The 25291-nt window shown below is 40.5% G+C and overlaps 1 protein-coding gene across 3 annotated transcripts in view; it reads left to right on the top strand.

Moving 5' to 3' along the window:
• The window catches only part of MED13L (mediator complex subunit 13L), a 261135-nt gene that overhangs the window by 214389 nt on the left and 21455 nt on the right, over positions 1–25291 (top strand). For 2 of the 3 annotated variants that reach the window (XM_028527247.2, XM_036013873.1), the window contains 12 exons: positions 160–264; positions 3943–4674; positions 5512–5737; positions 6746–6851; positions 7171–7295; positions 9831–9930; positions 13254–13474; positions 13767–13972; positions 17408–18345; positions 21957–22136; positions 22680–22903; positions 25058–25250. In XM_028527247.2, the coding sequence (XP_028383048.1) occupies positions 160–264; positions 3943–4674; positions 5512–5737; positions 6746–6851; positions 7171–7295; positions 9831–9930; positions 13254–13474; positions 13767–13972; positions 17408–18345; positions 21957–22136; positions 22680–22903; positions 25058–25250 (3356 nt within the window). The remainder of the gene's footprint in view (positions 1–159; positions 265–3942; positions 4675–5511; positions 5738–6745; positions 6852–7170; positions 7296–9830; positions 9931–13253; positions 13475–13766; positions 13973–17407; positions 18346–21956; positions 22137–22679; positions 22904–25057; positions 25251–25291) is intronic. The other variant, XM_036013872.1, reaches the window with a different exon arrangement.

The raw sequence follows: 25291 nt of genomic DNA, 5'->3' as shown, positions 1-25291 counted from the left end.
TAGCCTCCCTTACTGTACCCCATTCCTCTTCCCCTCTTGGGTTGCTCTGAACTATCTGCAGGATACCATTACTATGTAAAATGTATTCAAATATTTAAAATAATTTTTCTCTCCAGAAGATACTGTGTTTGCACAAGTCACATTTTAAACCTTTTTTAGGAGGAGCCAAATGTCAACTCCGACTCTTGAAGAAGAGCCTGCTAACAATCCTGCTGCTTGGGATTTTGTGGATCCAACCCAAAGAGTCAGCTGTTCTTGCTCTAGGTAGGTAAAAGGAGGCAAACGGTTGTCTGATGGAATGGCGGCACAGTCTGTTGTCTCTCTCCTGGCCTCAGACCCCTTCTTCCTTGTTGTCTTGTTTTAAATTTTCCTTCTCCAGTAGAGAAAAAAAGGATAGGTCTGTTCTTATATACAGATGATACAGTTTCATTGTCAGGACTCAGAACTAAGAGGCTTTTTAGACAACTGATCTGTTATCAGTTTGCTCCCACAGATTTCTTATGGTAGCTATGTCAAAACTAAAGGCATTTATTTGAGAAGACAGTCCCTTGCCCTTTAAATGAGTTTGTTTAACTATTCTTAATTTTTAAGTAGAGATAAATATTAAACAAGTTGGTTTGAGTTACTAGAATGTAGATTAAATAGATCTTGCATAGATAATATGTTTTGTTGTGGATGCTGGTGTGTTTTGATGACTGAGGCAGGTATTTGTAACAACACCTGCCAAAGCTAAGATTATTGCTCATTCATTTAGATGTTTGAATAGGACCCCCAAACTGTTTTCTGTAGAAAAATTTTGCATTCCTCATGGATACTTCCTTGACTTACCACTCTTTGTGGCGGTAAAAAATCTTATTGTCATGAGTTTTCATTAGGGTTCTTAAATATCTCAAGTGTATGTCTTAAACTTAAATAGGTATATTTTAAGATATATATTATGCCTTAACCTCCCCATCTCAGTTGACTGTTAGAACCTGTGTTGTTGATGACTCACTTAATGAACGAACAACTTAGAGTAGCTTTGCTTCCCAGTGTGTGTTTTCACATTCAGTAGTGCTTGTTTAGATGAGATAAGTATATTTAAAAGATGGCCATCCATTCACTTCTCTGTTTAGATTGGAGTTCTTAACGTGGCATAAATAAATTGGCTTTGGGGAAGGGAGGTGGTCAGTTTGCCCCCTGAGAATATATGTAGACCTGGTGTGTGTGTATGCTTTCACAACTTAGACACCTTCTTCCTGTCTTCCCCTTAAACTGATCCCCTTTCATCAAGCTCTGCCTTGGCAGTCACCTTTTTGTTGAGAAATGCTCTAAGGATCATCCTGGTGAAACCCATAATGGGTTTTTCAAGGAGGGCATTTTCAAGAAGTTATTTGCTCATTAAGGGATCTCTCTCTGAGCATGAGAGAATCTCTAGTCTCAGAATCGGTGTGGTATACCAGGTGAATACTTGTTTTACTTTTGTCTCTAGGCCATTGTAAATTGTCTGACAGCAAGTATTTTCCAGTTAACATTGGTTTTTAAACAGCTCGTAGACAAAGTTTATCTCATCTGTAGAAAGTACATAGGAACTTTAGTGTATCGAGCTTTATTTCTTCCTTTATCTTATTTTCTTGCTCTTTTCCTTTTTCACATTTTAAAGAAGTTTTTCACTTTGCTTTTAGTTTTTTTAAAGATTTTATTTATTTTTAGAGGGAGTGAGAAAGAAAGGGAGAGAAACATCAGTGTGTGGTTGCTTCTTGCGTGCCCCCTACTGGGGACCTGGCCCGCAACCCAGGCATGTGCCCTGACTGGAAATTGAACTGGCAACCCTTTGGTTTGCAGGCCAGCGTGCAATTCCTCTAGGCCACACCAGCCAGGGCTCCCTTTTCACTTTTTTTAAAAATAACCCTTTTATTGACTTACATTACATTTTTATTTTTTACCTTGAATTATTTTTACCTTGAAGTGTAAACAAACAAACAATACTTTTTTTTGGTCTTCTGGAGTAATTGCTGTTTCCTCACCCAATACCTTGAATACCTGTGGTCTTTCTTTTAGTTATGCATTCCAGTCGATTGACTCCCAAATGTTGATCTATAGACCTGACTTCTCACAAGTACTCTAGTCTCTTGTATGTTTGGGGGTACCTCCCAAATCAGGTACCCTATTGTAATTTTTATCATAATTTTCTCAGTTGAGGAACTTCATCCTTTACTTATTTTTCTTTATTTTCTAAATCAGTGTTATCACTGCATTTTATAATGCCTTCCTTTGAAATGTCTATTGTAGACATTCCACTTCCCTCATTCTTTTAGCCTCCTTGCGTTTCAGCACGGTTTGGCCCTGCCTCTGGCTGCTTCCCACCAGGGGACCACCCGTATAGTTAGCCCTCCCAGGCTGATCATCCTTGCAGCCTGCTTCAGTGAGGTCCCTTTCTGTTCAGCAATTTTCAGTACTTGTCAGTTACTTACTGGCATGTCCCTAATTCTAACCATTTCACAATGTAGCTGAGTCATTAAATGCAGTAGAAAAAATATGACTTTATAAGATTATTCACTTTGCAAAAAACCCTTACTTTGAAGAGGCTACCATAAAATCTCTGTCAAAGGACTGATGTGGTTAAATGCTGAGAAAATCCAAATCAAGAAGTTGTCTGTAAAAGACTTTTAGAGTTTCAGTTTTAAAATAAGCACCCTTAGAAGGTATAATTGAGATATTATCAGATGAGACATTGATCTCTTACTGTGGCACTGTGCCCTGGGGACTTCAAGACAGTCTTTGCCTTGTTGACAGTAATTTTATGCTTAAACAACCTTCTTCAAAGTCAGGATTTTTGTTTTTTAGAGAAGCAAAGACTTTGGCAAGAGTGTTTTCAGAATTATCTACGGCAGAATTACCAAACCCATTATGGAATGGTCCACTCCTCACACTGTTTAATGGCCTTATGGGGCAGGGTGGCCATCCTGCTGTCCCACTAAACCATCCCATTATGCCACACAAATCCGTTTTACTGCCCACTAGGGCATCATTTAGCGCAATGCAGCAGTAATTTAATGCCACCCTAGTGGCCTCAGAGAGTTACTGGAGAGCTTACATTTTTCCCTGGGAGTGATTTATATATTGGGGGGAAGTAGCTGACCTGCTATGTAACTTGGTTGCACAGATTAAACCTTGGCATCATCTTGGGCTCTCACTGAACAGTTTCTCACAGCCGTCCTTGCCAAGAAGTGTGGCAGGGTATGAGCAGACTTGGTGTTACTGCCTGGATACTTCATGTGAATTTGGATGTGTGTTTACTCACAGCAACCTTTTCTGCTTATCTGATTTTAACATGAGTCTGTAAGACTCTAAGTTCTCTTTTCTCCTCTTTCTGAGGTAATAGTGGCATATATGTTTAGGCTGTTTGGTGTTCTTAGGATTCACCCTCATTACTCATTATCTTAGTTTCACACTTTGGGGGAGAGTTGCGCAGTTATTTAATTCCTGATTAACAATACTGCAAGCCATTATAAAAGATTCTATATTGGAGTTAATAAAGTGTTGTGAAATGGAAAATAGAAGCTTTTTTTTTCTTTTTTAGGGAGATGATCTCAAAACTTCCAGCTTTAAGATGCAGTATGAATAGATTTTCTGAGGCCTTCGCCAAATGTGAAGGACTTGGGATTTTTTTCAAATCAGTAATTTTGTAGGGGTTAGCAATGTATGAGTTTATGTTTCTCAAATCCATCTCTTATGTTCTTAACTTGTATGTGATTGATTTATCACTTTCCATCAGGGTGTTTTGCAGTTCTTAGTCATTAAAACTATAATTAACACCTAGAGCCCTTTTTGATGTATTAGTGCATCTAATGAGTACTTAAAAAGACATAACCTCATCAGAGGCATCTCTTTTGTAATATTATAATGATGCAGTGATTTTCATCTCTGTATTTGTTGACTTCATTTTAATTCTCATTTCAGGCATAAACTTTTAAAACGTTGTGCCGTAGGACCCAATCGACCTCCCACAATATCCCAACCAGGGTTCAGTGCAGGACCATCATCATCGTCATCTTTACCACCTCCTGCTTCTTCTAAGCACAAAACAACAGAAAGACAGGAAAAGGGAGACAAGCTGCAAAAGAGACCCTTGATACCATTTCACCACAGGCCCTCCGTGGCCGAAGAGTTATGCATGGAACAGGACACACCAGGACAGAAACTGGGGTTGGCAGGGATGGACCCCTCCTTAGAGGTGTCTAGCAGTAGGAAGTATGATAAGCAAATGGCCGTGCCTTCCAGAAATACAAGCAAGCAAATGAATCTGAATCCTATGGATTCACCTCATTCCCCCATTTCCCCTCTGCCGCCAACACTCAGCCCTCAGCCACGAGGTCAGGAAACGGAGAGTTTGGACCCACCATCTGTCCCTGTGAATCCAGCCCTCTATGGAAATGGGCTAGAGCTCCAGCAGTTGTCTACTCTGGATGACAGAACTGTCCTCGTAGGCCAAAGACCGCCTCTGATGGCAGAGGTCAGCGAGACAGCCTTATATTGTGGGATTAGGCCCTCGAACCTGGAATCATCGGATAAGTGGTGGCATAGTTTTCACCTCCCATCCATTGATGATGCTGAGTTCCGGCCTCCAGAGCTCCAGGGTGAGAGGTGGGATGCCAAAACGGAGGTAAACTCAGAGAGCACTGCATTGCAAAGGTAAGGCGACTCCCCACACCATCCACCTGGTCACCTCTCTAAAGAAGGGCCAAGGCCACAGGCTCCATGAATCAGGGAGAAGGGCTTTCTTCCTCTTCTTTCGGCCAGACCTTCAGATTCAAAATGAAAGAGGCTTTTCTTCACCCTTCTAGATGCTGCATTTGGAAAATGTTTAAAAGTCAGTGCTTTGTCGTTCCTAGGGTTTAACACACATGCCATTATTTAAACATGCTGGCATATAAAGGTCTCATTGTGACATTTAATATGTTAGCATTCCTTTGTTTTGGGCCTGCGTTTGTTAATCAAAGAATATAGCTTTACGAGACTTTCCATGTGGCAGTCAGTACTTTCTTTGTTTCTTGACACTTTGAAGGAGGGCTTTGTATGTATTCAGTTGCAGATCATCTGTCTAGTAATAATACTTAATATTTATAGTGCTTTTGAGCTACTCATTCTTTACCGTTCACACAGGCTATCTCATTTAATCTTCACCACAACCATATTACTACCTTAATTTCGTAGCTAAGAAGTAAACCAGGGTTATGCTGTTAGTAAATGGCACAGACGGAATTTGAACCTAAACAGTCTGTCCTGAGCCCATCTGTGCTTTTTAGTGGAATCCACGGAATGAGAGAGAAAAACATACATTCCTGACAAAGGCTACTAAGTTTTATTTAATTCTGAATATAGTCATTAGAAGAAATATACTATGTAGATGAATTAATTTTAACTTTAGTTTAAGCGTTACCAATGCTTTAAATCATAAATGCTACTCTTTTTAAGACATTAATCTTTTTACTTTATCTTGCCTGAATTGTCATTTATTTTCCCTTTTAGACTCTTAGCACAACCTAATAAACGGTTTAAAATCTGGCACGACAAGCAGCCCCAGATGCAACCACTTCACTTCCTTGACCCATTGCCTCTATCACAACAACCTGGAGACAGTTTGGGAGAAGTAAATGACCCATACACCTTTGAGGATGGTGACATAAAATACATCTTCACAGCAAACAAGAAATGCAAACAAGGGGCGGAAAAAGACTCCCTGAAAAAGAATAAGGTACCATTTAACAGAGAGAGAGTGCCCGACATGGCGTGGGTTCTGATCCATGTCAGTGCAACACGCGTGGGAAAACCTCTGAGGCAGAATGTTTGAGATAGTCGTGCCTGATTGCTCTGTCCCCATACTCATGCTCTTGGTACTACTGTATCGAACAGCGTATTGTTCCCTTTTATGTCATGGCTCGCCTTTGTTCAAAAGTCAGCCGAACATAAATGAAGCCTCATACTTTCCAGGCTATAGCTTGTACAGTGCATGTTTCCTCTCATATGCTAATTCTTGTTGGCCTATGCTCCCTCCTCATTTCTTTTAATTATGATTCCAAAACACCCAGGATGTAAAGAAAAAATGTTAATAACATTATCTACTGTTTGTTGAGCGCTTGCCATGTTTCCTATGCCGAGCGCTTTACCTCTAATTCTCTCTGAATTAATATCAGCACCGCTGTAGACTGTCAGTATTAGTTTTGCTGATTTCCTCGTCACAGAAATGAGTACTGGAGGTGTCTGCTGTCTTTATCCTTAAATTTGGAAACATTGTAAAATACTGGGCCCTTTAAAGAGGTATTCTTGAGCATAGAGGAAATAAGATAATTAAAAGAGGCCAGTATAATTCAGGAGACTGCTTCTTAGATTCTTTGACAGAGATCTGTCTAGATCTAGAAAGCTTGAACCATAATTCAGTATCCAAAATGTTGTTAAAGGCAGCTTTTGACACGATGGCAGGTCTGTAATCAAAGGCCCCAGTACCACTTAGGCATAAAACCCTGATTGACTGACTCAGCATACTCCTTAGGACTGAGGGGAAAGTGGGTGCGGGGGGCCTGATTCTATTTAAATTCAGGGATAGGGACATATCTTTTATTTCTTTTGGTTGCATAGACCATGGTTTATCATACTTGTGCTCATAACAAGTTCCATTCTCCCCTCTAATTCTTTGTGTTCTCCCTCATATTCCACACTTTGGGTTGGTGTTCATGTGTTTTGTTTGGCTGAATTTATTATACAGTCAGAGGATGGATTTGGTACCAAGGATGTCACTACACCAGGTCATTCCACGCCGGTGCCTGATGGGAAAAATGCCATGTCTATTTTCAGTTCTGCTACTAAAACAGGTGTGTACAATGATTATTTGCCTCACTTGGATTGTTGCTAAAATAAAATGCGAAGGAGATATACTTCTCAATTTAAAATTATATTCTTACTGCAATAACAATAATTTGATCTCATATTTAATATATTTTTCGTAGTTTGTTTTTCAGTTCCTTTCAAAACTGATAAACGTATTTGGAAATAATTGTCTCTAAATTTAACTGAAAACATAGGGAAAAAATTCACAGGCAGGTGTTTGCTCATTGAGATCCCTGTCCTCTCCGCACTTTTTCTCCCTTAATGAAGTCGCTCATTCTGTGTCTTTTGTCTCCTTTTCTGCAGATGTCCGGCAGGATAATGCTGCTGGCAGAGCTGGCTCCAGTAGCCTTACGCAGGTGACAGATTTGGCACCTTCCCTGCATGATTTAGACAACATCTTTGATAATTCTGATGATGACGAACTTGGGGTGAGTCTGCCAGTAGCTACAGAAAAAAATGTTCCTGAATGGAAGGACTTGCTTCAGTGTTTCAGTGTTTCTTTATAGTTTGGTCTGCTGAACTTGGGGGCTTTTAGTTCAGGTCCTTGAGTGTTCTTCAAAAAATATGTGTATACTATGAAAGGATTCTAATAGTTATTAGTGTAGTTACAACATTCCTTAGGTTTTACTTATTGATGGCTTTTCTTTATTTATGTTATTCCTGGTGTAAATACTAAAATCATTCTCAATTTGTTTTTTAAAATCCTTTTAAATAAGAATACTGGAAATATATTCTGTAGTCCCTTTAGTGTACTACATTTTGAAAAATATACAAGTATGATCTATACTTTTTAAGGTTATGGAAGCATGGTAGGGAAATAGAATTTATGCTCATAGACATTAAATAATACAAGGCATCATGTGATTAAATTGACAGATAATAATTCTGATTCTTTGGAGAATATAGTGCTGAGTCAGGAAGCTTGTGTCCTTGTCCTCACCAGCTCAGTACCTTTGGGCCAGTAGAAATGCCTATTATTTCTGAGGTACCTAGAGATTAGTAAGATAGGGTCTCTCTTCCAGGAAATCAGTTTATTAGCTTATTTTTCTTTTATTTTCTTTATCTTCCTTAACATTTATCTATTTTACATATTGGTTAATCATTTGATGATTAGTTCCTTTGTGGCAGGTCTGTGAGATTGCAGATAGTAAATTACCATTCTTATACTTGAAACACCCATGGACTTCAGGAGGAGCAACATATAAATAAAGTTAAAATTATACTTACTGCAGTGAGGGGAATAGCCTGAATCTAAAGATGCTGGCTGCTCACCTACAAAATGACAAGTGAACAGTGCTTAACTTAAGGATGGAAGGTTAAGTAGGAATCAGATTTCTAAAGCCCTTTCTCACTCTAAAATGTATCTGATTAACAGATATTATACATCATTAGTATTTTAAGTACTTAGAAGATTATGAGATCATAATGGCCTCAAAGAGTGGATATGACTTGAAATGTGGAAAGACTGGGTTGCTGGGACGTGGGGGAGGGACATTAATTTGAGCCTGGAATGAGCCTTGGTTACACAAGAATGAACTGGCTGGGCTTTGGGTGACAATGAACAGACCATTCCATTGGTCTGTTTTCTGAACGCTGGGTAAGGTTGATGGGACTAGGAAGGTTTGGGGCCATTCTTAGTGCTGTGGACTTTGAACTCTCCCAGTAATATGTTCCTCTGAAGGCTGCAGTGAGTGGAACTGACCTGGTGGAAGTGAGTTTTCATCAGTCGGACACACAGAAAGCAGGAGCACTCGAGAACCTGACTTCGGGCAGAGGTTGCATGAAGGAAAAGGATATGGCAGTGTGGCAAGCTTTGGTAGAAGGACACATTTCCTTATTGTTGATCCAGGTGTGGGAACTCCTTTCTGAACTGGGTGATCTCCCTAAAGCCAAGCATTACCCAGGATTGGTTTTAATGATCCCGAGGGTTAGGTTAGGTGCTTTGTTGGTGCTGGTGGGAACAGAGCATGAAAAGAAAAAGGAATTAAAAAAGAAGTAGGAAGGAAGAAGTAAGGAAAAAAAGCGAGCATTGTGGAATGGCTCGGTACTGTTCGTAAGCACTGTTGCTTGTGGTTGTGAGCCGTTGTACTTACTCTCTGTATAAATTATGAACTGCTGTGGACTAAAGGAGCCAGTGTTTTCTTTGTTTCTTTAATATATTGTTTGTAATGTCACTGTACAAGGAGAGCTGGACATTTTCAATCTAATTTTTATTTCTCTGATATTCACCCTGGCATTTAATCAAGGGAACAGTTTACCTTAGAATCATTTTGCTAATATACTGGTATCTGGCATTAGGATGCCGTTGTCCAAGTTTTGATCTCAAATGTCTGTGAATTTAATTTTACATTTTAACTCTCTGGCATTGAATAAGTATACATAAATAAAAGGTCTCTATTTGTGAGGCTCTTTGTTTTATTTTGCTTTATTTTATTTTCCCTTGCCACCAGTTTGTCAGTCTTGCCTACTGAGAGACAATTTGTTTTGAACAACAACTAAATCCTTCTGTGTGCATTTCAATATTTTATGAAATAGGGTTATTTTTTATGAAGATGGACAGTAACTGTGAAAATAGGAGCAGAGGATACATCTTTTTGTGTGTGTGATAAAAAATAAAAGAATAATCGCTTGACAGGGCTTGAGGTCATTTCTTTTGGCTGCTTTCTGCCAAACAGAAGGAAAACCAGACTGATAGCCAATTACTACTGGGAGGCGCCACCCTAATGTAATTATTGTGTTCCTGAAACTCCTCCTCTGATGATCGGGGAGGGAAGGTTGGCTACAGGTCTGTGAGCTCTGATTTGATGGCACAGTCTGCCCTCACCAGGTCATGGGAAGACGCCGTCACACAGGTCCTTGGACTCGAGAAGCTTGTAACCATCTCCTTGGTTTCACTGTCCTCTGCTATTGCTAGAAGTTCACCTGGCGAGCCCTTAATAAGGAAGCCTCTTTTCTCTACTTAGGCCGTGTCACCTGCACTTCGTTCATCAAAAATGCCTACGGTTGGGACTGAAGACCGACCTCTTGGGAAGGACGGGAGAGCTGCTGTTCCTTACCCACCAAGTAAGAAAAGGAAACATGCATGTAGTACCACACGCAGCGGTGCCTTGTCTGAGCTCCCTCTCCTTTTTTATTTCCTTTTAACAAAGTATTAACTATGAATTAAGCCTGTATGAACTGGCATCCCTAGGATGGCAGGCAGCTAAGAGACTATCTTAATTTGAATTCCTTTGCCCTTTGTTTTGAAGTTAGGAATTAACTTTTATGTTTAAAATGTAAAAATCATGTTCTGGGTTTGTTTTTCTAACAGCCCTTTCCTAGGGCACAGTGATTTTTCAGAGCAATATTCCACTATAAGAGCTTGTGTAAAACATTTTAATTTTCATAAATTTAATTCATACAAGGATGAGTACTGTTTGTTTTCTGTGGGTTTTTTTCCTGATTTTTGTGTTTCCTTTTGAGATTAATATTACATATGCTGACAAAAAGAGAAACTTCCTTTTTTCTAGTTATTCTTTGCCCTAAGAAACCACATTATTCTACAGGAGAAAAGAAAGGGTAGCTTGTGTGGGTACTCTGAAGCAGAAACATAATCTCATTGCAAATCATTCTTTAATACCTTCTCATTAACTTTAGCTGGTAATGAGAACAAATTGAGGGGAAAAACCACCATGTCATAGGGATGAGTCAAAAAGTTTTATGAACCTATAAATGTAGAGCTGATTTACTGAAATGTGGAAGTGTGAAAATACAGAGATTGGGTTTTGACAGCTTTAGTGGATCCATAGCTGTTTAAAATATGCAAGGCTTTCTCAAGCATGACATGTATGAAAATGAATAATGATAGCCAGCCAGTTGCTGTAGTTTTTTTAATTAAACATTTTTCTTTTTTTATTACTCTGCACTGCAGAATTTTACAAACATGGAACTCACAGATTAAAAGAACCAGTGTTAAAGTAGATACATATGGAGTATGTCAGATGAGTGAATTTTTTTCTGTATTAAACCAGTTAATCCTCTGTCTTTTTGACATGAAGTGATATGTGGCGATGTTACACGTTAACATGTCTGATAATTCATCCAAGAGTATTCACTCACAGCCATCCTGCTGCTTACTGTCATTGCCCGGTGACGTGCACGGTATGCTCTCTCGTTTCCCTCACTTTAATTCAAAATGGAATTGTCTTAAAAGGAAGCTACTCAATATTTTATGATCAAGTACAATTTATAAAAATTAATGAACATGACATGTAGCAAAAATATTAGCATTAGGAAAATACAGAAAATATAAGATTCAACAGGATTATTTTCATGTGCACAAAGTATGTATGTGTGAGTATATGTGCCGTATTTCCTCCCAAGACAGGACCGTGAAAATAGCATGGCAGTAGCTTTATTGTGCATTGAGGTGGAGAAACAACTTAATGTGTAGAACAGCACCGTCCAATAGAAATACAGGGTGAGCCACAAGGGAGACCCCACACAAGCAATTTTAAATTTTCTACTAGTTACATTTTTTAAAAATGTAAAATTAATTTTAATAATACATATTTAAATAGTGGCAATACTCTTTAAAATATTGTCATTTTACAAGTGATCAGTATTATAAAAGATACTGAGATAGTTTACATTCTTTTTTGTACTAAGTCTTTGGAACCTGGTATATATTTTACACACGTGGGCACATCTCACTTTGGACAAGCCCCGTTTTGAGTGCTGTGTAGGCACATGTGGCTGGTAGATTCTGAGTAGGCCCATGATTATTCCTGTGTAAAGGTGAAGAAAGCATCACACAGTAACAACTAGGTATAGTTTAATATCAAGTTAAGTACCCAAGGCCAAGAAAGGGTAAATTATTCAGAATTACATAATTGTTTAACTAGGAAACGTAAAAATTCTCGAATCCAGAGGTACTCACTTTTTTCCTGCCTCTATATGGTAGAGTCTTTCCCCTCGCCCCCATAGACAAAGGAATGAAGCAAAGCCTGGTGGGAATGATACACTTAATCAAGCCTTCCTTTCTAGATGAAGGATCTGAGGCCCCAGAGAGGAAGCGACCTGAGCATACCAGTGCTGGGCGGGGAGCACCTGGATTGTGGGACTGCTTCTCCTTTAGACAGCTGTGCCTTAGACTCGAGCCCAGGGAGGAGCAGGGTGCAGTTATTCTTTATTAATTTCTGATTCAGGGCTAGAAGTCACATCATCATCTATTCGGTGGCTACTATTGCCTGTTTAAATGTAGAGGTTGCTAGAAAGAGCAGTACCTTTGGAAATTAGGACATCAGATGCCATTCTAAATCTCTGACTCAAACGTGTGGCTCCAGCTTTATAAATGAATTTGCTGTACAGGGCACCCCCTAGTGGCCATATTTCACAACCACATCTTGCATTTCGTTACATGTACCCATGCTTTAAGAATTAGTGCCTTAATGAGTTACTGTTGATGATGATGATTAACCTCAGGTATATCAGAGTGATTTTTTAAAGGGATTATTCTCAGTATTTCTTAAAAGGTACTTTTTTTTTTCAGTTAATTCTCAATAAATTGTCGTTTGGGTCTAGGTAGGTCTGTTAGTCCTAACTCTGAAGTTTAATTTTAATGTCATTTTGGAAAGAGTGTGGAACCACTTTCTAAAAGAACAGTGAATGTCTTGGGTATGTCAGACTAGCTGAGCAATCCTACTGCAGGTAAACCATCATTAGAGCTTTCGGCAGTTTTTCTTTTCTGAAATATAAGTGCCTGATAGATTTTTCTGTGTAAAGTTTGCTGCATAACAGTTATGATATGATGCTGAAATATTTCGTACATACTTGTAATAGGGATAGAACTTTTAATAAAGTGGTTACTCCATCCAGTTGCTTCTAGTTCTTAGACTTCTCGGGGAATCAGCTGTTGAAAGAAAAATGTACATAGGCTTTGTTCACTTCATTAATGTGAGGCCAAATCCTAAAGGGGTGTCCAGCCTTTTGGCATCTCTGGGCCACACTGGGAGAAGAGTGGTGTTGGGCCACACATTAAATACATAAATGCTAATGAAAACTGATAAGCAAAAAGAAGTTTTTAAGTAAATTTATGATTTTGTGAAGGGCCATATTCATAGTGCAGGTTGGCTACCCTTTAGGACCTAGAGGATCAAGAGGATAGTGATCAAGCTTCAGAAAAATGTAACTTTCTGCTGATGGCCTTCTTCTTTGGGACTTCCATGATTAATATTCTATTGTGTAACTGATCTGACCATTCAATTAACATTATTTCTGATGCCAAATAGGGTTTCTGGCTATGAACTGGGATTTTTTTTTTTTTATGTAAGTCCTGCCTGTTTAAAAAAATGGTTTCTTTCCTTTCTTTTTTTTCCCTCCCTCCCTCCTTCCTTCCTTCCTTCCAGCAGTTGCAGACCTGCAGAGGATGTTCCCCACCCCTCCATCTCTGGAACAGCACCCTGCATTTTCTCCTGTGATGAATTACAAAGACGGAATCAGTTCAGAGACAGTGACAGCATTAGGCATGATGGAGAGTCCTATGGTCAGTATGGTTTCAGCACAACTCACTGAATTCAAAATGGAAGTGGAAGACGGCTTAGGAAGTCCCAAGCCAGAGGAAATAAAGGTGATTGCCAGTATAGTAGAGTGGTTTCCAAACAGATTCACTACATCTTCTTTAAAATAATACTGTCTTTATGCCACATATACATAAGTTCCTGAGGATTCTCTGAATTGGGTCATGAAGTAATGAATTGCTATACTAATTACAGTGTATTTTGATTAATTTAAAATTTTGGCATTACCATTCTCTGCTGATTAGATAAGAGAAATATTGAGTTACAGTCATTTGTGTCACTACCCTGCTGTGTCCTGAGTCACTTACCAGCATTATCACCAGCCTCACGTTGTCCTTGCAGGACTTCTCATATGTGCACAAAGTTCCAGCTTTCCAGCCTTTCGTGGGGTCCTCCATGTTTGCGCCACTGAAGATGTTGCCGAGCCAATGCCTGCTACCTCTGAAGATACCTGATGCCTGTCTGTTCCGGCCTTCATGGGCAATTCCTCCTAAAATTGAACAACTGCCCATGCCACCTGCAGCCACTTTCATTAGAGATGGCTACAAGTATGTGCTGTATTTGGTGTGATTTTTATCTTAACTAAGTATTAAAAACGATGACAGTAGCATATTACTTGAAACTTGAATTGGCCGTGCATGTTTTTGTGCACATTATTTTGTGTTGAAAATGCACATTATTTTCTAAACCAAATTTCATGTATATGTAAAAAGTTACGGTTATTTCAGTAGAGAATCATGGTGTTCATACTCATTCAGTGTCAAATCAGGGGTTACTACAGAATCAAGTACTAGATTCTATTGGTAGTACTTTGAGGGGGGTGGTGGTAAGTACTTTGTTTTATGTAAGCTGGTGATTTTTAAATGTTTTTACTTAAGGTGCTTTAAAATGATGTATTAACATAAACTTTATCTCTGTCACTGACCCCGCATCATATAAGAAAGCAGCAACAGAACTATGGTACGGGGGAAAGAAAGGGAGGTATTTATTGTAGCTTGGATCTATTTCATACTGTCCAGAAAAATGGTACTTAAATCAACAATGTAGAATCAGTTTCCTGTATAATTAATAACTTCTTAATAAAATAATTTAAATGCTATTAAATAAAGGGCCACAAACTCCAGTTTCTATTGGGACCAGGTAAACAATATGGGGATGAAATGGACTAGGTAATAAAGCAGAAGATTTGGTGCTAGTGATGCTCAGTGTCATTGTTAGGATTGTGAAGGACAGCAGGTGCCAGGGTCTGTGATGAATTGTTGAGAGTACATCCCATTAAAGGGACATTTGCTATTTAATTGCAGCAAGTTGTTTCGGCAGGAATGTGGGAGACTAGAGGCCTGGATTTTCATGTAAATTTCCTTTTTAAATATGTTGACAGTTAATTCAAAGTCTGTTGTCAGTTAATTCAAAGTGGCATTTTAAGAGCCAATAAGACAAATCCGTGGTCCAGATCCAGTCTGTGGGGTACTTATTTGTGACCTTGTATAAAAGCGTCTTGATGATGTCAGCTTTAATGTCATGAACAGGCTTTATGTTTATGTGTGTAAAGTCAGTATTGGAATGAAAAAGTCAGTTTTGGGGCAGAGAAGTAGTGTAAAAGAACCCTAGTCCTGGGAAGGTATTGCTGTATTGTCATAGAACCCTCAGAGGACCCTGCCTTTTTCATTTGTTCTATGTATGACCCTAAGTGACCATTTTACCTGTCTTCCCTTCTTTAAAATGGATCACCCTGACCTGCTTCTGATGCAGAGTTTTGAAAGGCCCCAACAACTAATGGTTGTCAAAGTATTACGGAAATTACAGCTCACCAGTACTGTAAAGGCATGTGAGCACCTGGCTTGTTTTCTGGGGCCGTGTTCCAGTTCTGCTGTAGCTTATTTCATTACCGACTGCTGCAGCCAGCTCGGGAGGGGCTAGCATGCAGACAACGCAGCCCCTCCAGAAACCCATTTGACTCTTGGATCTGTATTGCTCTTACAGCCTCCTCAAAAAAAAAAAACTGACATGAAACCCTGTGCTGTGATCGTTTTAAATAATAAATAATTTAGATCATTGTCTAGATCTACTAAATCTATTATTTGCCATCTAAAGATTCTTGGTATTCTAAACTGCCGCTGTTCATAGAACTTTCTATATTTTTCTAATGTCCTTCTAATATGGCATCTACTACCCTCATGTTGTAGCTCTGTCCCATGTAAAATGTGGCTAGTTGAGATTGACTGAATTTTTAGTTTTGTTTAAGTGAATTTTAAATTTAGCACATGGGGCTAGTGCCAGCCTTATCAGACAGCACAGTTCTGGAGTATGTAAAATCCTCCTGCTGTGGTCTCTATCACTCTGGACATCCCCCATGCCCCTCCCCCCCAGACACACACTTGTCACACTCAGCATACCAGCACTCATTTGCATGATGTCTATCACACTTGGTGTGAGCTGACTTTTCGTGCTCTTTTTCACTGTTGAATATCTAGCATCTAGCATAGGGCTGGTACTCAGTTCATTTTTATTGACTGGAAGAAATAAGGTTACTATAGAGAACAAACCATTCTTACTACCTAGGGAGCAATTTAATTATTTATAAAGGTTTTTCAGTTAGTAGTCATAGTTCCTTTTCTGATCTGAACTGCATAATAATTTTAGGATTTGTTGAACAGGAAAATTTGAAAGGAGTCCAATTAGAGTAAAGATCATTATTACAACATTATTTTGGTCTCTGAGATGGCAGTGATTGCTAATCAAGGTTTCTGGGTCATTTTTTATCTGTGCTCAAAAATACCAGTGTGCTTCTGATTTAAAATTTCTTTACAGAGCCTGATTTGGATTTCCAGGCTAGTCGTTTAGGCATAGCTAATTAAAAATCACAAGAAAATTATTTAAAGGACCATTATTTTATGAATATGTAGTTTATTGGATGAATATTAGTTTAAGCACGGTATTAATATCTTTCAAAAGGATATTAAGTATTAAACAAAAGCTGTGTTCTTTTGATACTTTCTAATCAGAAGGAATGGTCTGATATGCTGGTTTACATGTACCTTTAAGAATGTACATCAAAACAATTTTCTGCAGTAATAAAACAGCAGAACATGGCAGATACTGTTGTGTTTTCTATGTGGTCATTCCAAAAAGAAGTAGCTACTTGGGAGAAAATATCAAGTTTGGGAACTAAAAATAATTGTGCTGTAGGTAATGCATAGCATGTTGAAATTAATAAGTGAACTAGAATTGCCTTTCATCCCACAAAAATCTTATAAGTTTAGAAATTTTAGTACAATATGTGTACTTTTGTGCCACCATCTAATTAAGACTAAGGCCTCTTAACAGCATATTTAATATTTTCATTAATTGTAGTGTAGTACTGGCCAGTGGGTTTCCTAAAATAGAATTCCCTCATGGTCACACATTACTATTAAAATGCAGGCCTAGATAGAGTACATTTTGAAAGTTAGAAAAATGTTAAATTTTCATGTGCATTTGATTATAACTACTTGAGAATCCTATATAGATTATAGCCTCAGAGAACAAGTACGCTGGCAGACTTTCAATTTCAAAAAATGATAAAAACGTAATTGCAAATTAGATGGAAATTTCATCCTATGGTCTTCCAGCTAATTTAGCATCTGAACGCATGTGTTGGAGTTCCATTTAGTAGTCATCGTTTTCCAGAATTACACTGACCAGACGCAGCGCCGTGTTTCCTGTGAGGATGGATACTAAAGGTTCCCTCCAAAGGTTAAGATGAGGATTGCTTAAATGTGAAAAGAGTAGAAAGAAATGGCTTATTTTTCATTCCTCACTTTTTGCTTTCCCACATACTGCACTGATTCCTTGGAATCCTTTTACTTTTATTTTTTTAAAAGAAAGTTGAGCATACCAAGTAACAGCAAGCATAAGTGCTAAGACACGTGCAGGCTGGGTGGGGGGATGTGTTGTCCCGGCGTCCATGACTGGCCTCTGACTCTCACTTGGTGCCATTGCAGCAATGTGCCTAGCGTCGGGAGCCTAGCAGACCCAGACTATTTGAACACACCGCAGATGAACACCCCCGTGACGCTGAACAGCGCGGCCCCGGCCAGCAACAGCGGAGCAGGAGTTTTGCCATCGCCAGCAACCCCTCGCTTCTCTGTCCCCACGCCACGAACCCCCAGGACCCCAAGAACTCCCAGAGGTGGGGGCACTGCCAGTGGTCAGGGGTCTGTTAAATATGACAGTACCGATCAGGGGTCACCAGCCTCTACCCCCTCTACCACGCGGCCCCTTAACTCTGTGGAACCTGCCACCATGCAGCCAATTCCTGAAGCCCACAGTCTCTACGTCACCCTGATACTCTCTGATTCTGTGATGAATATCTTTAAAGACAGAAACTTCGACAGCTGTTGCATCTGCGCCTGCAACATGAACATCAAAGGGGCGGATGTCGGGCTTTACATCCCCGACTCTTCCAACGAGGACCAGTACCGCTGCACCTGTGGGTTCAGCGCGATCATGAATCGCAAACTTGGCTACAATTCAGGACTCTTCCTGGAAGATGAGTTGGATATTTTTGGGAAGAATTCTGATATTGGTCAGGCTGCAGAGAGGCGCTTAATGATGTGTCAGACCACCTTCCTTCCTCAGATGGAGGCAGCCAGAAAACCCCAGGAGCCACCTACAAGCCTTCTCCTCCACCTCCAGAATCAACACACACAACCTTTTGCTTCACTGAGTTTCTTGGACTACATTTCCTCTAACAGTCGCCAAACTCTTCCCTGCGTAAGCTGGAGTTACGACCGGGTGCAAGCAGATAACAACGATTACTGGACGGAGTGCTTCAATGCCTTGGAGCAGGGCCGGCAGTATGTGGACAATCCCACGGGTGGGAAAGTGGATGAAGCGCTGGTGAGAAGCGCCACCGTGCACGCTTGGCCTCATAGCAACGGTAGGTGTCCCGGAATGTGGGTGTGCTTTGGAGAGTATCTTGGTGTGATAGCTTACACACTTTCTTTGCTTTGTTCTCTGACAAAACTTTAAATTTCACTTCTTAAAAAATAAGACAACTAAAGTGAGAGCTATGATGATACCATCCTTAATTTAAGGACTGGGGGAATGTTTTATCGAAACATCTTCGGAGAGGAGTAATCATTTTGTGAAAATTCCCTCTTGTATTAATTCATATAGGCATTTCATTTGGAAACCTGTGACTGCAGAATAAGTCTTGAAGAGTCTAAAAACTGATCATTTACACAGCCTTTCATGTTTAAATCCACTCATTCTTCTGGGTCAAGTTACCATGCTACTTTAGAATCTTGTATAGAAATAGCCTCAGTTACTGTGTATTTTCTCCTTCTTCTGGTGTTTCAGTATTTTGTACTCTTGTAACAGTGATCAGATTTGACTTTGTGTTGTGGTTACTGGGTCTTGTCCCTTCTGTTATCAAAAGCTCCAGTTGACAGACATTTTCGTAGTTGAGCTCTAAAAGTGCCATGCAGGTTGTTCTCTCTCCCCTTACCACTCACTGTCAGTAATGCAGTGCGTCCTGACGGATAAAATGGTGACCAAAACAGACAAGGCACCTGCCCTCAGGGGAGTTTCTAATGTGTTCTGGAAAACGGACATTACACTGAAGCATATTATTACAAACCATGACAAGTGGTAAAAGCATGGAGTAGGAGAGCCGCCCTGTGCCAGAGGTCAGGGAAGACTTCCCTGGAGAAGTAGTGACACATTCGAGATTTGAATGATGAGCACAAATTACCTGGGGAAAGAGGATAGGATACAAGGAATTGTGTCCCAGGCAGAAGGAGTGGCAAGTGTGAAGCTCAGAGTTACACGGAGCTTGGGGCCTTCAAAGAAATGAATAGGGGCTAGATGACCAAGAACCTTTGGAGACATGCTGGGGGTTGGGTCTTCATCCATAGAGCACTGATGAGTCGTCGATGGGTTGTATGAAGAGGCCTTGGCATCAGATTTGTCTTAAAGTACTGTGACACTAATGAGGGCTGTGAATTAGGCAATGGCAGAATGGGTTTGGGGAGACTAGGAGGGTATTATAGTAGACCAGGTAAGAAGCAATGGCTAGATTAGTGTCTTTGCAAAGAAAATGGAAGAGAAGTGGAAACACTCAGACGATGTTTGGGAGGTAGTGTGGCAGGACTTGGTCATGGGTTGAGTTTTGCGGGCTCAGGGAGAGTGAGATGTTAAGGAAGACACTCAGATTTGGGACTTGTATACCTGGACAGACAGCGGTGCCGTTCAGAGATGGGTAGGCTAGAGGAAGACCAGGTTTGAGGAGAAAGTTCATAAATTGGGTTTTGGAAGTTGTAAAGGACTTTTTGAGGAATCTGGGTAGAGATGTCGGGTAGACATTTGGGATTTGATGGGCCTGGAGCTCGGGGGAGGAAGTAGGGGGCATACGGGTAACAAGTCAGAGGCACTGAGGAGGAAGAAAGCATAGAAGGAAGGGAAGGAGGGCCTGGGACAGGCTTTGCTGAATTCTGCCAAGTCACAGTGTTTCCAGAAGGAGAGAGGGGTCAGCAAGCATTAAAATGCTGGGCTTTTAAGGTAAGGACAGCCTTGTACTGACAGTGGGAGCTGTTTCTGTAGAACGAGGGGAACAGGGGCCAAGCTAGAGGGATTATGTGAATGAAACATGGAATCTGCTTCTGAGCCGCTCTCAGTCTTGCAGGGGAGAAGGCGGTATTAGCTTCCCAAATATAGTTTGAACTCTGGAATAATAAAAGTATGCCCAGAGGACAAAGATCAGTGGAGTAGGGAATGATGGGTGCTTTCTGAGTTGGCCAAGCAGGGAGACTTTTTGGAAGTGGAGGCTGACTCCTAAGGAAGTACTCAAAAGTCATACTCATTTTCATGACCGTTTAGCTTTAAGCATAGTGCTGCATACTTACAGACCTTTAATTATGTCCGCTGGATGAATTTATGAGATGAAAAAAGTGTATTCTTTCCCCTAAAGAAATGTGGATGATTATCTTAGCGGTTCCTTTTACTAGGTAGTGGCCTATAGACAGAAAGGCAGCCTGTGTGGGAGCAACGGTAGTGCCACCTTTGGGTGTGAAGAATAGCACCTTTGTTGCAGGGGAGGGGTGGGTTCCGAATTCAGGTGCTTGGAAGTACCAGACGTCATGTAAGTGGTGCAAGGAGCCAGATTTGCAAAAGGCAGTGCCCCGGATTGTGTCTTGCTACAGCACCCCTTCTATTTTGTACGTACAGGAGTACAGTTCACAGACAATTGTGTCTGCTTTTGATCTGGTTCACTTGGCCTGTCATTTTCCTACTTTTGATAGAGCCATGAGTGCAAGAAGTACTTTACTGTTTTCTTGTAAGAAAAAAAAAAAACCAGCACAGGCTTGAAAATAATGATTAGCACTGCTCAGTCTCAGGCAGACAGCAGAGGGGACCGTGGAGAATGGTCTGAAGGGAGTGGCTCCTCCTCGGCTCCAGCAAGTGGTGGTCATGCAGGAGTATGGTCTCGGCCCCCGGTTGCCAGGTCTGCCAGTGCTTAAGAGAGAGAAGCTAGAGATCCAGATTTGTTCATGAAATTTCCTGGAGCAATTTATTCCAAAGTTAAAAAGTAAATAACTCTGTGGTCCTCCAATTTGTAACCTGTGTTTGATTTAAGGACATAATCTTAAAATGTCTTAAGAACCCTAAGCACCCTGTGTTTCAGATTTCTTTCATAGATAAGTCAGATTTTCACCTGTGCCCCTTTCCTAATCAGCTAGAAAAGTAAAAGTAAGGAAAGATCTTCAGTAACTCAGCTGTGCAGATTCATAACCGATCACCTTGAACTTAATAGTCCTTCAGATCGTTTTGAGAATTTGATGAGCATTATGGATTGTCTCTCCTGGGAAAAAAATAACATGTTCATGTATGTGTGCGTGCAGTTTTGCACAGTTTCAGAAGTTATTCAGATTCTAGGTTAAGAATCCCTCCTGCTAGCAGGGAGAATGTTCTGAAACCTTTCCTCTGTATACAGTCCTGTCATTGCCTCTGCCATGTTCTCATGTGCTTCTCTCTGCTCGGAAGGGCTTCTTTCCCATCATGCATTTGGTATTTTGTGAAAATATTTTCCTCAAGTCAGCAAAAGCAATTTTTACGGTTTTCAAAAGCTCTTCCCACTTACCAGATAGTCAGACCATTGATGTTTGCGAAGTAAAGTTATACAATAATTAAGACATGTTTGCAGCTCTCTTGTGAGCATCCTTGGAAACAGGATGTATGATTTTAAAAAGTTGGGTCTGTCCAGCTTTCCACTGTTAAGCAGTTCTGTAGTTAGCCTTTTTATTAATGTAAAGTAACCTATTTTCCCTTGTATTATTTCCAATAATAAATTACTTTTCCACTTCAGTACAAGAATATCTTTCCTCCTGACTCCTAAGTCAAGTATTTTAGAATCTACTAAAAATAGACCCCACCACCAGTGTCTTTGTCACGGACTCTAAGCGCGGTCCGAAGTGATGGCAGGAGAGAGGAGAGTGCCAGTCCAGTCCTCCTGTATGATTTCTGTTTCTTTTCATTTAACGCCTGTTCCAGTGCTAGACATCAGCATGCTCTCCTCCCAAGATGTGGTCCGTATGCTGTTGTCCCTGCAGCCCTTTCTCCAAGATGCCATCCAAAAGAAACGCACGGGCAGGACCTGGGAGAATATCCAGCACGTGCAAGGACCACTCACCTGGCAGCAGTTCCACAAGATGGCGGGCCGGGGCACCTACGGTACGGTCCTCCTCCGTCGCGGGCCCCCTCGGCGCTCTGCCCCGTGACAAGCAGCTTTAGTTCCTGTCGGGTCCTTGCTTCACTGACAAAGTGGAATCTTTTCTTGGTGACTTAAGTTTTATATTCTCTTTGTTTTCCTCAAGTCAGTGTTGAAGTCAGGTTTTCTAAACATCGGTGGCATACTCAAGGGCAATGAGGAAAACAGTCCCTAAGTAGAGCATTTTTATTAGATTTTCATCATCCTGGTCCTTGTTGCATTTTCATTTGGATGAACTTCTTCATGGTCAGGAACAAAGCAAGTGGCATGGAGCTGCTTGGAAAGGGAACTTGTTCTACTCTCCCCTCTGATTCTGTTGTACCTTTATAACCACCTTCTCACTCATTTGGTTAAGTTCACCATCTGGGGCCATTTAATGAGAGGATTTGGAAAACACTTTCAAGACCATCATGCCGACCCACAGTGAGATGTCCGGTGCCAGAATTAAGACCGGTGCACCTGAAACAGACGGTGAGGCACCTTCCTAAACTGCGGTGTCGTTCCAGGTTCCGAAGAGTCTCCTGAGCCGCTGCCCATCCCCACTCTGCTGGTAGGCTACGACAAGGACTTCCTCACCATCTCTCCATTCTCCTTGCCGTTTTGGGAGAGGCTGTTGTTGGACCCGTATGGGGGCCACCGTGATGTTGCCTATATTGTGGTGTGTCCAGAAAATGAGGCCTTGCTCGAAGGAGCCAAAACTTTCTTCAGGGACTTGAGCGCTGTATATGAGGTGAGAGATCCGAACATAGTGTTCCTAACACGAGTTGAGTCCTCAGGCTGTTTCTGGCTATGCCTAAATTTTAAAGAATAAACATCTTCAAAACAGATTTCAGAGAAAATTTACAGTTAGTTGGAGGGTGAAGGACAGAATTCCATTAGGAATTTTTTCTAGAAGTAAATTGTTTTCCCATCTTGGCTTTATATTTTATTAGATTTAGGAGACTTTCTTCTGCCAGCCCTGACTACACATCTTAAAACCCTGTCAGCTGTTTCCCCCCATCTGTGTGCTCAGACTTAAAAGTGCTGCCCCGACCAGTGTGGCTCAGTTGGCTGGGCGTTGTCCCGCAAAGCCGGAGGTCGCTGGTTGGTTCCCTGTCAGGGCACGTGCCTGGGCTGCAGGTTCAGTCTCTGGTCGGGGCACTGGCGACAGGCAGCTGCTCGATGTTCCTCTCCCTCTCTTTCTCCTTCCAATCAATCAATCAGTCAGTCAGTCAATAAATAAATAAGAAAGATTTTTCAAAAAGAATAAAAAATAAAAGTATTATTCACCAGGGAAAAGTGGCTGTTCAGAAGATGAGCTTTAGGAAAAAAGAAGGCGCGTCTACTCCTTTTGTGAGGGAAGGGAGAAGGGGAAAGTTCCTGAAAACAGTATAAAAATGTTTAGCTTGAAAATCTCTAAATTGAAAGATAAGTTTAATGAATTATGCCCCTGTTATGTTTTATTTAACATTACATTCATCTTAATACTAAAATTTTGATATAGGTTAATAATGTAATAACCACAATAATGTAATGGCCAAGTAGATAATTTTATATATTTAGTACATAAATTTGTGTTAGTTTTGAAAAATTAGAATTGTCTGTCTTTGAAGAGGAAGTGCCACATCACATACACTATGTTTTTGTGCTTTTTACTTCTAATATCATTGTATTTGGGAAGGTTAAATTAAACTAGTATTTTTTTAAAAATTAAACATTGGGTTGACATTGGTTAATAAGATTTTATAAAGTGTTTAGAACTGTGATAGGTATATTATAAGTATTACAAATGTGGTTGTTAAATAAGATGCCAAGTTGAATTTCAAAAATATTCCGTAACAGAACATCCTCTCTCTATAAATGTAAGAAAGAGTACAGATGAAGTAGTAGACTTACGTGTTGCTGCAAAGAAGTGAGGAGATGCTAACGTATTAGGTAATGGCGTCAATTAAGCCCCTGAAGAAAACCCTTGGATACAATAATTTCTAAACAGTGCCTGGCCCATGGATACATAATAATATTAAACCATACTTATCCTAACACAGACAACTTGTCTAAGCAATTTCAAAGCCCGGCCATTTCTTGAATGAAGCCTTCACATAAGTAACAAAACATAGAAAGGCTTGCTGGATCTTTTTAGATCTTAATAACTCTACTAGGATTGCTCATTTGGCAGTACTGCATGCCTGCTTAAGATGTTGTAGGGACTTGGTAAGGCTTCAGTTCATCAGCTCTAGTAAGGGACAATAATATGGGCTCTCCTGCTGGCAAACAGGTAGTTAAGGAGCTTACTTTTGGTAGTTATATCAGTTATCTGCCACTTAGTGTCCTGGAGATCAGTAACAGATTCTTGTGCTAAAACAACCTTTTACTTTTAAAAAGTGATCAGCTTATCCAGCACTTCTGTGGTCTCTGGTATTGGTGATCTCCAAATGTCTGACAGTCCAGCAGATGGCCCATAAAATTTTAATGTTATCTAATGGGAAAGCATCATGAGTAGGGATTACCTAAGAGGTTTTAGTGGACACATGTGTCGGTCGGACTCAGTAGGCAGGAGTCAGGTTAGTTCCTTGTTTGACCACTAGCAATCAGGTAGTGCTCGGCAGTCTTCCCTCTTGCAGGGGGAATGGGCTGGGGTGCAGAAATGTTGATTGTTCTTCAGAAGAAACATTTATTTTTCTGTAGAGGAGCTAGTCCACATTTTGGAGACAAACAGCAATTTCAGAGTACATGATAATTACCAGATAGGAGCAGCTTACAATGTTCGTTTGGTTGCATGTGGTCACACTAAAAAGAAAGGGGAAAATGCTTCCATGTGTATGGTACAGAATCCCCCTTGCTAACGCTATGTGCTGAACGAAGCAGTGGTTCCTGTTGCCAGTAATGATCTCGTTTGTGGTATCAGATGTGTAGGCTTGGGCAGCACAAGCCCATCTGCAAAGTGCTACGTGATGGGATCATGCGCGTGGGGAAGACCGTGGCACAGAAGCTGACCGATGAGCTTGTGAGTGAGTGGTTTAACCAGCCGTGGAGCAGTGAGGAGAATGACAATCATTCCAGACTCAAACTGTATGCGCAAGTTTGCCGCCATCACCTAGGTAAGTGGGGATTTATTAGGCAAAGTAGAATTTGAGAGGTA

Source organism: Phyllostomus discolor, chromosome 13 (assembly GCF_004126475.2).
Source record: "Phyllostomus discolor isolate MPI-MPIP mPhyDis1 chromosome 13, mPhyDis1.pri.v3, whole genome shotgun sequence".
Lineage (NCBI taxonomy): Eukaryota > Metazoa > Chordata > Mammalia > Chiroptera > Phyllostomidae > Phyllostomus > Phyllostomus discolor.
This window is presented reverse-complemented; position numbering and strand designations above follow the sequence as displayed.